The 13,740-nt window shown below is 39.1% G+C and overlaps 1 protein-coding gene across 2 annotated transcripts in view; it reads left to right on the forward strand.

Annotated features, from left to right (window-relative positions):
• The window catches only part of ATR (ATR serine/threonine kinase), a 75,295-nt gene that overhangs the window by 47,319 nt on the left and 14,236 nt on the right, over nt 1–13,740 (forward strand). For both annotated transcript variants that reach the window (XM_014521606.2, XM_025208462.1), the window contains 12 exons: nt 1,253–1,344; nt 1,785–1,962; nt 4,001–4,177; nt 4,572–4,731; nt 5,284–5,463; nt 7,299–7,441; nt 7,932–8,029; nt 8,912–9,144; nt 9,603–9,737; nt 11,499–11,699; nt 12,386–12,529; nt 13,218–13,368. In XM_014521606.2, coding sequence (XP_014377092.1) covers nt 1,253–1,344; nt 1,785–1,962; nt 4,001–4,177; nt 4,572–4,731; nt 5,284–5,463; nt 7,299–7,441; nt 7,932–8,029; nt 8,912–9,144; nt 9,603–9,737; nt 11,499–11,699; nt 12,386–12,529; nt 13,218–13,368 — 1,892 coding nt within the window. The remainder of the gene's footprint in view (nt 1–1,252; nt 1,345–1,784; nt 1,963–4,000; nt 4,178–4,571; nt 4,732–5,283; nt 5,464–7,298; nt 7,442–7,931; nt 8,030–8,911; nt 9,145–9,602; nt 9,738–11,498; nt 11,700–12,385; nt 12,530–13,217; nt 13,369–13,740) is intronic.

Here is a 13,740-nt window from a genome sequence, read left to right on the forward strand (position 1 = left end):
GCTCTTAATTGTGTGTGTGTATGTGTATGTATGTGTGTGTATATATGTGTTTTTCTAACAGTATTGCCAATCCAGTGGAACATTTTGACCAGAAAATAAAAGTAGTCTTTTTTTTAATTATAAAATGTTTTCCTACTGTTTGTGGTAAACCCCATTTATAAGATGTCAGTTACAAATTATCCTCTATAATAGTTTTCTTCGCTTGTCTTTTGTCATTCTTCCTGTCATGCTCAAAAAAAAACATATTTCCGCTTACTTTTCTAGCCTTCTAGTAATTGATTTCAGTTAGTTAAGGTGTACTTTCTGTATCTGAGCAAAAAATGTCCCTTAACACCCTTACTTTAACTTTTACCCATAACACCCTTACCAAGATGAAGCAGAGAACAGATGGCAATTGAATGCAGAAAGAATGGCAAGAGTAAGACAAAACTAAACAAATGAGCAAAGAGGACATCGTGGAAGAGATGCAATGGAAAGGCAAAGGGTTCGCAGAGACAATAGAAGACAGGCTGAAAGACTAAGCAACAGTAGATTCACTGAAGATGAGATTGTGGAACATAATTGTGGATTGATAAACGTGGTGTGCCAATTTTGTAACTCTTTAAAATTCCAAGCTGGAAGACTGTGCCAGATGGCCAATTCTGGAGTTGCTCTTATAAGGGTAAAGTGATTCTGCTTCAAAGCAGTCCATTTCCAGAGTATTAGCAGGATTTGATGATGAATCAGAACAACAAGCATTCCCAGAACTTTAGAACAAACATTCAGTCGTACAACAGTTCATTGTCTGTTGAGCAAAGATCGCTGTGACGAGATGTATGCTTCACAGACCACGTGGAGGATTGAATCCAAATGCACCGTGCATGGAAAATCATCAGTCTGAAGAAGTATCCAAAGGAATTTACAAAGGGGACGCTTAGAAATGAAGAAAACCAGGAAGAACAGCTGAAGTTGGTAATGACACAGTGGATAACAGAAACGTGGTACCCTATAACAAGCAGCCTATTTTTCCACGTCATTTTTGACGGGCTTTTATGGTAGCTATAAATATATATTTTTTATAAATTGACTACCTTTTTTGTTTTACTGAAAAGGTATAATAACTTGCTATAGCATTGGTTTTCAAGTAAGATAAAGATTTTTTTTTGTTTTAAAGACAATTGGTTAATAATAAAATGTAGGACTAATATACTTTGAACAATTAATTATTATGGCTGAAACAATAGCTGTTCTTGGGTTTTTTTAATTGAACTAGGTCTGAATGGACTTCTGAATTGAACACATATAGAGTGGAAGCAGCCTGGAAACTATCTCAGTGGGATTTACTGGAAAATTACTTGGCTTCAGGTAGTAACATTTTTGTGCAATTGTATATAATAATGTTAAAAATAGCTTTAAACAAAGGACATTTATTGTAAGCTTTCTGGTTTGACATTTGGCTGGTCATGATGGGTTTTTTGATCTATCCTCTCTTTTTACAATTTAAAATTTCAAGAGACCTTAAGGCCAAACTCCTTCAGGTTTTTCTGAAATTTCCACTCTGCAGGATTCTGAAAGCTTATTTGCCAGGATTTCCTCAAGCTTCTTGGTGAGGGGGATACAATATTAATGTTGTATCCCTTTAGTTGTCATAAAGTCTTTTGAAAGACATTTTAAATAATTCTGGTGAAAGCTTGTATGGTCTGGACTCTGCATTAAACACGTTTCTGGTGTTGTGGTATTGGCAGGTTATGGTGTATTGTCTGAGTTTGATGTATCATTCTGGATTGCCTTTTTGATTTTTGTAGATGTAAAGTCTACTACCTGGAGTGTCAGACTAGGACAGTTGTTGTTATCAGCAAAAAAGAAAAATGCAACTGCTTTTTGCGAGACACTAAAAGTTGTTCGAGCAGAGCAGATTGTCCCCCTCTCAGCAGCAAGCTTTGAAAGAGGGTCCTATCAACGAGGATATGAACATATTATCAGGTATTTGGGGACATCTACATACTGCTTTGTTGTGTTCAAGGGCTAAAGAATGTACTTTAAAATGTATGTACCAATCATGTAAACAACAGACTCTTCCTTTTCAATAATAAATGGTGCTAACTAGTGGACCCAAATTTTTTTCACCTCTCAGCCACCCAAGTCATACTCAAGTGTCTAAGAGCATTTCTCTTCCACCCTTCTCAAACCTTAGGATAACTATTAACACAAAAGGTTGGGGAGGTCCTTCTTCCTCTTGCCACTTTTTCCAACTTAGTCTTAAGGCAAGTAAGTTGCAAGTAAGTTACCACAGTTGATCTGTTAATGTTTTTTCAGGGATTTAAACAGGGAGGAATAGGAGGTGCCTTAGGACTAGGGACAGAAATTATATGTAAACCTGTATACGTGATCAAAAACTGGTTCAAATCTGTAACACAAGAGGAGTTCAGTGCACATAAACCTCTTTCAAAATGTCTGAAACCAGTTTAAGATAAATCTGGATGGATGTAGTATCAGACTTAACTGATTTAGGTAAGTCAATTTATTGAACTGCTGTCCCAGATCCCCTCCAGATGCAAATTAACTCACAGTTCCCCAGCATCCTAGGATGCTGTGCACCTCCCCTGCAATCCCTACTTTCAGGATGGGCAGGTTAGCCTTGGCCCAAGGTATCTGCTCCTGCTGAGCAGGGAGGCATGCTGTAGCACCCCCTGGCCACTGCAGGCATGTGGCTGCATTTCCAGAATCAAAAGCAAATGTCTGTTCAGTTGCTTATTGGTTTAATCTACACAGCATAGACTAACCTGCGAAGATTGAATCACTTCAGCCTCAGGCTTTTTGACTGTCTGTACTTAGCCTAGAAATGAAATAGGATTTTGGCCTTGGTTTCGTTTTCTCACCTTTTCTGCCAAATGAAAACTTCCCTGATCAACAGGGATTTTTACATTTTTCTCCTGCAGTGAAAATAGCCACAAATCTTTGCTGTAACTGTTGCCCTTGAAATAAAAAATCAGTCACTGAATTCATATGAATGTGTTACTAAATTAGAACCGAGGACCAAAATCTGTTTTAAAACACCACAGCTAAAACACAGATTCAGTCTATTGTCATAACACCTGACTTTAATGAGATTATATTTTTTTAACACTGCTGATACTGAAAACAAAATTTGGCTTTTCACTTCTAGCTTCAATACCAGTTAATAATCCGACTTTAAAGGCAATTTAATGCAGATCAAAAAGCTGTACAAGTAATAGTGCATGAAGAGAGGTTTTATAGCTCCTTTGCATATTAGATGCATTTTCATTCAGTACATCTTTATTTTCGGGCAAAAATATATGTCTGAACTTTCTTACCAGCTCTACTTTTGTGGTACTCATTTATTTTTCTAAAGTTATGTTTTATGCTTATACAGCAAGGTGTAGTCGAAACAATTCAAGTTACCTGTTTCCAAATGCCTCCCTCTGATCACTGTTCTCATACCAACCATAAGCTCTCCACATTTAGAGTGCTCATTAAAGAGAAATGAGAAGCATTTAAAGTTTTCAGCCTTGCATTTTCAGCCACAACAATGCATAGTACCACACCTAACATTTCTAAAACAATTTTCTTTTAGCAAATTATGAAATAATAGAGCAACACTGCGTGTTATGCTAACTCCACTATGACATCTTCAAAAACAGTAAAAACTTTTGAAAAAATACTGCTGAAAGAAAGCAGCTTTAATTGTTTTAGAAACAGTGGACTCCTTGGTTGTGTCAGTAAGAACTTTACTGAAGTAGGAGTCCAGTATTGACCCCCTCCTCACTGAAAATTTGTTTTTCTGTGGACTCAGTTAATCAAATATTCAAAGAGGAGATGGTGAGAGAAGAATCATTTTGCTAACATATACATCCTTGTATGTTATCTGGAGGAAGCTATGTTACTTGGGATTGTTTGCCTAGTCAACTGTGACAACGAAATAACAGATTCTACATTTAACTTTTTTATAACTGAACAAAGCAAGAAATTTCTAATACTTTCCTCTGTTTTATCATCACAGGTTACATATGCTGTGTGAACTGGAGCACTGTATTGGGCCATTATTTCAGCAGTCAGATGGTGACCATGGTAAAGATTCTCTGAACTGGTGTGCTCGTATAGAAATGACGCAGAACTCCTTCAGAGCAAAAGAGCCCATCTTAGCACTTAGAAGGGCTTTGCTTAGCCTCATTAAAAGGTGAAACCATGATTGTTTTTCCACTTTTCATATTGTATATCAATCTGATATTTCTCTTAGAATAGTATTCTTCTGCATATTAATGAACTATGGCTAAGAATCTTGAAATTTACATGGTAAACAAAACCAGCCTTATTTATTTATACTGAAAATACAGGAAGAAGATGGTGTTTGTCAAGTTAGAAAGGATGAGATTAGTAGGGAGAAAAGTGATTTTTTTAACCTAAGTGGATAAAAGCCATAAATAGTACAAATTTTAAATGCAGAGGTTCTCTCTAAACAAAGCATCTCTTAAGCTGTCTGTGTTTTCATTTTAATATATCATTATGCATGTTTGAGATTTTAATGACATTACTCATGAAACTTCTGGGGTTTTGGAAAAACATCATTGCAGGCAAGATTACAGTGAATTGGTTGGAGAATGCTGGCTCCAGAGTGCTAGGGTTGCAAGAAAAGCTGGTCATCACCAAACTGCATACAATGCTCTTCTGAATGCTGGGGAGTCCACACTGTCAGAACTGTATATAGAAAGAGCAAAGTGGCTGTGGTCCAAGGTAAGCAAAAAGGAAATTAACATTTGTTATTGCCTGAACAGCATGACCGCACCTCATTTATGAATGTTGATTTTTATTAGTAATAATTGTAAACTGTTTTATTTATTTATTAGACTTAGATGCTGCCTTCTCTGAAAAAAGCTCACTTGAAATAAGATAAATGATAAAGCAGATAAAATGTCAAAATAAAACAGTAAATAATGAAACAAACTCCTTAATAAGGAGATCTGATTGCACTTTTAGAAGATATCTGGGCTCAGGCTCAGGCCCACCTCAGCAGGGAGGGAGTTCCAAATCAGGAGCAGCTGCTGAGAGTGACCTTCCATACATTTTCTCTAAACAAACTTGGTGCATAGATTAGACTTGCAGGAGTACCATCATGATTTAGGGCTTGTATAGGAGCATAATGGAGGGAGTTAATCCCTTTATTATGGAGGGCCCAAGCCATTTAAAGCTTATAGATCAAAACTAGAACCTTGATTGTGCTCAGATTGTTACAGGTTTTTTTCGCTAAATAAATATGTATACTGAACAATACTTTCTGTCTCTTAGGGTGAGGTTCACCAGGCACTCATTGTTCTTCAGAAGGGTGTTGAATTATGTTTTCCTGAGAATAAAACACCATCTGATACCAAAAGTCAGCTGATCCATGGCCGGGCAATGCTGTTGGTTGGCAGATTCATGGAAGAAACAGCCAACTTTGAAAGCAATGCTGTTATGAAAAAGTATAAGGTGAGTACAATACTATGAGTAGTAAAGGGGCAACAGGTTTCAGTAACAGTCAAGGTTCAACATTGGGATGAAAAGATAAGATTCTTATCATGGTTAGTGCTGTATGAAGGTGTAGTAATAAAGTGATCTTTATCCTGAAGAGTTTGCAGTCTGGGTTAGTATTAATTTAACTTCTTGATATATCGGCTTGGGATCTCCTATTAACAAGAGCCAAACCGTAACTCAGGGGTGGGCAGTTATTTGGGCTGGAGGGCAACTTAGGGAGTTTGGTGAGCTGTTGTGGGCCAGGTCAACATTTCTCCACCCCCTAACCCACCCACAACATCTCATGAAAACTTCCTAAGTGGCACCCATGGGCACAGCACACTCAAATGGGATGGGGCTGCAGGTAGGTGGGATAGAGGCCAGGACTGGGACTAGGATCGGGATTGCAGAGTAGTGACAGCATGGCATCAGGGCCTGGGGCAGAGTCACAAAACACTCCCCACGTGACAGATTGTGACTGGCCCAACCCAGGAAGGGAGCAAAGCTTATGCCTGTGACCTGACCCTCACTCAGGCAGACCCAGTACAATGTGGCTGTGTGGTGGTGCAGCGTGGCCTAATCTAGTCATGATCCATTGGGTACTTCTGGGTCAGGTCAGACATAATCCGTCATGTGGGGAGTGGATCACAGCTCTGTCCTGGGCCCTAGACCCCAGGCCTGCACTGTCACCACCCTGCAATCCTAGCCCTGGGCCCACCTGCTTGTCCCACTCCCAGATGCCACTTTCCTCCCGCTCATCCCATCCACCCAGCTGAGTGCTCCCTGCCCACAGAAGTCCCAGGCCAGTCTCTGTGGAGACCCTACCTGCTCTATATGGCACCCTTGGCGGTAGGTGCAGGACAGACAGGCTGGGGTGCCCAGGCAGCAGGGCTGGGTCCAGTGACAGCAACACTAGTAGCAGCAGCAGCTGGAAGGAGCAACTGGTGCCAGGAAGTAGAGTCGGACTGTCTAGCTGCCCCAGATCCGCTGTGCACCTAGGGGCACTGGAACCAACTGCATGTGCCAGGCCTGGGCTGAGGGACCAGAGCTGCATTTTGCCCACCCCTGTGCTAACTGGATAATTCCAGTAAAGCCAGTGCAAGTATGTAGGTAATAAGTTTGTACGTAACTAAAAAATGTAGAGGTTAGAATTTTGTTACTGGTAAGTAAGGTGGTGATTAATGCTGTAACTTCTCCACATTTCTTTATCTCCTATTGGAAGGGCCTGAATATGATCGTGACCCATGCATTTAAGACCTCTACTTCCAGGGTTGCCTCCTGCCTGAGTGGCCTGGACAAGAGGTCAACCCCATTTATGTCAGTGGGAGAAGAGTCCGATAAAATCTGTTTCTGGGCTATATGTAGGCTGCTGACCTCTGCTATAAGGGTTTATTTGAAACATATTATATAAAGAAACAAGAGAAGCAAAAAAGAATGCTGACAATTTAGGTGCTAAAAGCAGGGGGTGGTACCAGAAACCTTTCTGAAGATCTTTTTAAGTTTTATTGAAATAATTATAATTTCCTCAGTGGAAAAATTCCTGGGGAATTTCTATATAGGTGCCATCCAGCTTGAGAGGTGTTACAAAACTAGGCACAAGGAATATGGTACCTCACTTCCTTGTACCTTGTACATTAGTTTACAAAGATTTCTGTACAAATCTATGCGAAGTAGATGTAAAGCACAGGTATATGGATGTAGTACTCTTTTATATCCAGAGGTAAATAATGCAGGCTATTGAATAAGAATGATCTTTCTCTTTTTTTTAATTCTATTAGAAAAAGTAATTTTTATTTTCACTTTTATTGCAGGATGTTACAGTTTTTTTGCCTGAGTGGGAGGATGGACACTTCTATCTTGCTAAGTACTATGATAAACTGATGCCTATGGTAACTGACAACAAGATGGAAAAGCAAGGAGATCTGATTAGATATATAGTCCATCACTTTGGAAGGTGCAATGATAATGTGTTTTTCCTTGGTTTTCTTAGAAAGGCTATATTGGTGAAATAATCAAAACAAAAAGCACAAATTATTTTGTTTTTATTTGTCTGACTTCAAATTTTCTACCATAATTAAAAAAAATCCCCATGAATGTATAGTTAATGCAGTTTATTCTAGCTTTGTGTGTTGTATTCAGTTTTTGTTTTGTTATTTAAAGAGCAGTAAAGGAAATGATTGCTTACCTATATTTAAAATGATCTCAAAGTGGTTGTCTCAAGCATGAAGTGCAACAAGGACAGCAATTACTAAATTAATTGATACAGATAATTTGTGCAGGAGGTAGTAGGAGTTTGATGTTAGAGCAGGGGACGCATCACAAATGCCTAAAATAGACTATACAGCAAATATCTAAATAGCTCACTTAAGGATTTAAAATTTGTTGCATTTCCTTTGCTATAAATGAACTGTATCTTAATTACAAGCGTGGTTATGTAATTGCAGATCTCTACAGTATGGAAACCAGTTCATCTATCAATCAATGCCAAGAATGTTATCTTTGTGGCTTGACTTTGGAGCAAAAGGTTATGAATGTGAAAAAGGTAAAACGTTTTTTACAGTACAGTTTTTCTGTTATGTTAAGTCTTTCTAAGACAGTGTAGAAAGTGCTGTAATATTGATATACAAGTACTTTTGTTTGGATTTGCAGGTCAGGTATTTTGAAATGAAACCAGAATAGCTCACCTCACTGTTACAATAAAAAACACAGGGGGGTGGGTTGCAGTTGGGGCAGTGAGAAGTGGAGCAGACTGTCAGTGAGCGCTCTCCTATCTGTTCTGTATCCAGTATTGTAACTGAGAAGGGGTGATGAGCAGCAGTGTAGTTGTATATCTGTTGGCAGCTGAAATGTTCCCTTTCTGAAGCTCTTCAAATGTTGCATCTCTCTCCACCTTGGAATATTAACAAATATGTACAATTTTGTGGGTTTGTTTTATATATACATACTAGCAAATTTCCTGTCAAGAATGATGGGGAGAGGTGGGCGGGGATGGAGTGCCACCACTCACCACCCTGTGCCACTGCCTCCCAGGAACAGAGTGGGTGCCACCAAGCCACATCCAGCCCCACACTGCCACCACCTCCCCCCTGCCATTTGCATGCAGCCACCACCACCCACCTCCCTGCACTGCTGCCACTCTGTGTCCGGTGGCGTGAAAGCTTCTCCCCACTGCTCCTAGGAGTTGGCAGCAGCACAGGGTGGTGGCACTCCATCCCCACCTGTCATTCTTGACAGGCATTCTTGATGCAGCACTGGCTGGAGCCACGCCTCCCAAGAGCATTAGGGACAGACAGACACACAGACAGATGGACTAAGCCCTTTATATATAGATATAGATATATATCCCATTAAAAAAGATCTCTCTCTCTCGATATATCTCACAGTACATTTGTATAGTCTGATTTCTCTGCATTTTGTTTTCCAGCTGGTCGTTCTGAACGTGTACAGATGAGAAATGATTTAGCTAAAATAAATAAAGTGATTACAGAACATACAAACTATTTGGCTCCTTATCAGTTCTTAACAGCTTTCTCCCAATTAATCTCTCGAATCTGCCACTCTCACGATGAAGTCTTTGTTGTTCTGATGGCGATTGTTGCCAAAGTATTTCTAGCCTACCCACAGCAAGCCATGTGGATGATAACTGCTGTTTCCAAGGTAATTGGATAAGTACAGCTACATTTTTTATAAAGCTCATACAAAATCTTTCCACCAGAAAAGAAATTTGAATAACCTTGTATCATATGTTTAAATAAAGTATTGAATCTGTAGCTGTTGCAATATCGTAATGTAGAACAGAATATTTTGCTGACACCACACCTCCCACCTGCTCAGGAGAATAGAGGTTTAGAAGCGATAGCTTGAAGGTTTGGAATTCAGAGAGTTCAAAATCTTTTTCTGACACTTAACCTGTTTTGTTTCTTTTGCAGTTTTAGAATATGGTATAAAATTTGAAGCCTGTAAATGCTTATGAAATCATACATGAAATTTAGTATTAAATTCTTTCTATTTCTGAATTTTGTTAGATATTTTAATTTCATTTAATCCTACAACAGACACAATTATTAAACAGTGACTAAGTTTAAGTAATTTTTAATTTTGTTCTCTTTTTCCAGTCCTCTTACCCAATGCGTGTGAACAGATGCAAAGAAATCCTAAACAAAGCTATTCATATGAAGGCATCTTTAGGAAAGTTTATTGGAGATGCAACACGCCTTACAGATAAACTCCTAGAGCTATGCAACAAACCGGTACATGTCCAAAAAAAGCACCAGATCACATATATTTTAAATTTCATACAAAACTGTTTCTGTAGCTGCATCACTTACTTAATTAGAATAATGTCTATGTAATTCTTTCTTTTATAATGGGATATTTTGTAAAACATATTCTAAAATGTATCTTTGAAACAAAAAATATTTTAGACAATAGGAAATAAAAATGCCAGAGGTAAAGCTTGAAAAGAAAACTGAAATAACTTTTGTAAAACTTTCATGAGAGTTTTTGCCAGTAGAATTTTTATAGAATTCTTTTCTAATAAGCATATTTATATAATTTTCAAAACAACCTTTTTATAATTAGCAATTTTTAGTTTGCATATTTTTCATTACTTATGTTCAGTGATATTTAGATTTTTTTTCCAATAATTTTACAAGTCTTTAAAAAGCAGGGTGACCATGGTATTAATGGTAAACCACTGATCTACCATATTTACTCAAATTCAAGATGAGATTTTTGTCTCCCATTTAACATGGGGAAAACAGCCCTTCATTTTGGATTCAAGTACAAGCCTGTGAAGAAGCCAGGTGGCTGCTGCCTACCCCCTACTGCCTCTGCCCCCTGCGCTCTCTCCCCGCCCAAGCTAGAGCTACCATTACTACCAAGCTGGACAGGGACAAGATCCCTGTCAGAGCTGCAGGATAAGGCAGCATGGGAAGGGAGGGGGACAGAGGTGGTGGAGGGCAAATACCTGGGGGCACAAATAGGGTGGTAGGGCGGGACAGTTGGCAGGGGGGCAAGGTGTGAAGGGGTAGGGGGTAGGCTGCTTGAACCTCCCCCCCAATATTTGTTCTCCCACTGCCTGTCCCCCCATCAGTGCTTTCCCTGCTGCAGCAGTTGAAAGGGTGAATTTAAGATGACCCTCCAATAATTAGATTCTATACATAGAAAATTATGACAAATTTATTATTTTGGGAGTTTGTCTTAAATTCAGAGTCTTGGATTCAGGTAAATATGGTAATTCTCCAGACTAACAATAAGAGTCCTGGCACACACGACATATAAGACAGGATTAAGATGTTAGTTGTGGCTTAAATAGTAACCTGGCCCCAGGGTTTGGAACATAGCATTCCCCTGCCCAATCAGTAGGATCAGGCTGGAGGTAGCACTGGGTCTTAGACCCAGTGCCCTCATCCAATCCCAAGAGACAGGTGGGGAGACCATGGGGAGAGGTCATCCCAGTCAGGGCCAACAATCAGCTGATTGTTAGCCCAATGCACTGGGCATTTGAATTGGCTGTGAGCCATGGTCAGGGCCAACAACCAGCTGATTGTTAGCTTTGAACCTATGCCATGCCAAGGCCATCAATCAACTGAATGTTAGCCTAGCTGGACCCATGTACACTCCTCTTTCAACTTGTAGGGGTGTCTGCGATAGTGATCCCAGGCTCCTCCTGCACTAGCAAGTAGTAATGGCACGACTGGGATCTGATCCTTGATCCCAACAACCATGCCTCCTGCCGTTGCATATGTGGCATGGCAGGAGGTGCAAATGTTGGGATTGAGGATCAGATCTTATACCACCATTAAACGAACATGTGCCAGGGTCTAATTAACTCCATTTAATGAAAATAAGTGAGGGAAGAACTTAAAAATAGATGCTGTAAATGCTAAGATACTGTATTCTAATAGGTCATGTTTTATCACACGCACACATTTTAAAACATGATCTGTTTTCCAGTTTCCTGAAAAATGTTTCAAAATGTGCCAAATTATTTATGTTTTCTTTTAAAGGTTGATGGAAACAGCTCAGCATTAAGCATGAGTATTCATTTCAAATCATTAAAAAAGCTGGTGGAGGAGCAGACATTTAGTGAGATCCTCATTCCCTTGCAATCTGTTATGATACCCACTCTTCCATCGATGGTTGGTACACATTCTAACCACGACCCCTTTCCTGGACGTTGGGCCTACATTGCAGGCTTTGATGATACGGTAAACTTCTGTTCAGCTTGTATTTCAGAGTTTATTTCAATAATTTACAGTAGGCAGTCCATGAGAGGCTGGAGTATGGCCCACCATCTGTGGTTAATATGTGCTCCAGGGGCCGCCTCTCCTTCTGCCATACTGTAGGAGAGGGCCCCGGAGTCTGCACAACACCTGCACAGCCTGTGGAGGTGGGGGGCAGGGTAGGAGTCTGCTGCTGCTAGCACAGCCAGTGGAGGAGGCTGAGGGTTGGGGCCAGGCTGTGCGCCAACACCAGGGCAGGAATCCCAGAGGAGGAAGGGCTGCACCACATGCAGCTCCTGGCTGTGTTGAAGTTGGACAACCCTGATTTAGCAGCTAAGTGTGCTCATCTGCTCAATTTGCCAGACATGGGGAGAGGGGGGAGATGAGTTTTCTTAATCATTGTGTTTTACTACCTGAGTAAAAAAAAAAGAATGTATACTAATTAAAAGTATTATTAAAAAACAGTTTGTTGAATGGCTTTTGGTAGTACAGTCTGAGAAAATGTTGCTTCCATGTGTTCAGATGAGGTTTTGGCTAAAAACAGGTGCATCATTAACATTAACTTCAGCGTTTCCATGATAAACCATAATATTGAAGGTGCTGTTAAAATGTACTCAAGTTGTTTTGAAGAACAACTCTAAGATTACTGATTAATTTAACTTTCCCTTTAGGTGGAAATCCTTGCATCACTTCAAAAGCCAAAAAAAATTTCTTTAAAGGGTTCAGATGGAAAATCCTATATTATGATGTGTAAGCCAAAAGATGACCTAAGAAAAGACTGCCGACTCATGGAATTTAACTCCCTGATTAATAAGGTTTGATGGTTATTTTGGAAATCGTAATATTTGTTCTAGTTTATTAGAAAAATGATTATATAAAAAGTGTTTGACTCAACGTCCTTCCAAGAGAGCTTCATGAGACGAAAAATATATGGGTGTCCAGTTCTGCAAGATGTTGAGTACATGGTGCTGATTTCAGTGGAAGTCAAGAATGCTAATTATTCATAGATTTGAGACTTAATTTGTGAAAACCCTAGGCAATCTATCTTCCTTTTACAGAGGATTTCCTTTCTTGCTAGACATTGATGCGAGAGATTTGCACTAATATATATTCAAACTATTATATTAAGATAAAATGCAAACTTTATATTTTACTTCTCACTGATCTATTTACTATTGGTAATTCTAACATTTTTAATGAGAATAAGGAAGATGGTGGAGGCTCAGGAACATGAGTCCGCTACTTACTTGCAATGTTGCTATTACAAGGTATATTTAGCCAGCGTAGCGCTGACACAATCTACAGTACCTCATTTTGAGGTGAGTTGGGAGGAGCAGCAAGATTTTTTTCTCCTTTTGAAATATCACAAATGTTAAAATTTGGAATTTTAAACTCCTTGATTGTGGTTGGGGGGATAGGTATCAACAAAAAGTTGATATTATAATTTGATATAAGTATTGTGTTGTGGTGTTATTCAGTAATCTTATTTTGTTTTGTAAATAGTTCTTGAGAAAGGATGCGGAGTCACGTAGGAGGGAACTTCATATTCGAACCTATGCAGTTATTCCATTAAATGATGAATGTGGGATAATTGAATGGGTAAACAACACAGCTGGTTTAAGAAGTATCCTGATCAAACTGTACAAGGAAAAGGGTAAGGAAACATTTTCATAAAAATCCATTTGAAATGAATACATGGGAGGAAAAAATAAGATGGGAAGATAGAAGTAAAAGCACAAGTGTCTCTCTTAGAAAATCTTTCTGATTTTATAAATTTTAGGCAAAAATGAACTCCATGATGCATTCAGTTTCTTAAGACTGAACCGGACTTTTCTGTCTCTTATGAGACCTCAGGTTTCATAGCTGACTTATCCTGTTTGGTTGGTTGTCTATTTTATTTCTAAGGGAGACAGACAGATCCTGACCTTAAAGACAAAAGAATGAACTGTAAAAGATGTGAAAACTTAAATGTTCATGGCATAGTTTCTCTCCTAGTTTAGAACAGACAGCAGGCATCCTCCCTTCT

Source organism: Alligator sinensis, unplaced genomic scaffold (genome assembly GCF_000455745.1).
Source record: "Alligator sinensis unplaced genomic scaffold, ASM45574v1 scaffold846_1, whole genome shotgun sequence".
In the NCBI taxonomy this organism is placed as follows: domain Eukaryota; kingdom Metazoa; phylum Chordata; order Crocodylia; family Alligatoridae; genus Alligator; species Alligator sinensis.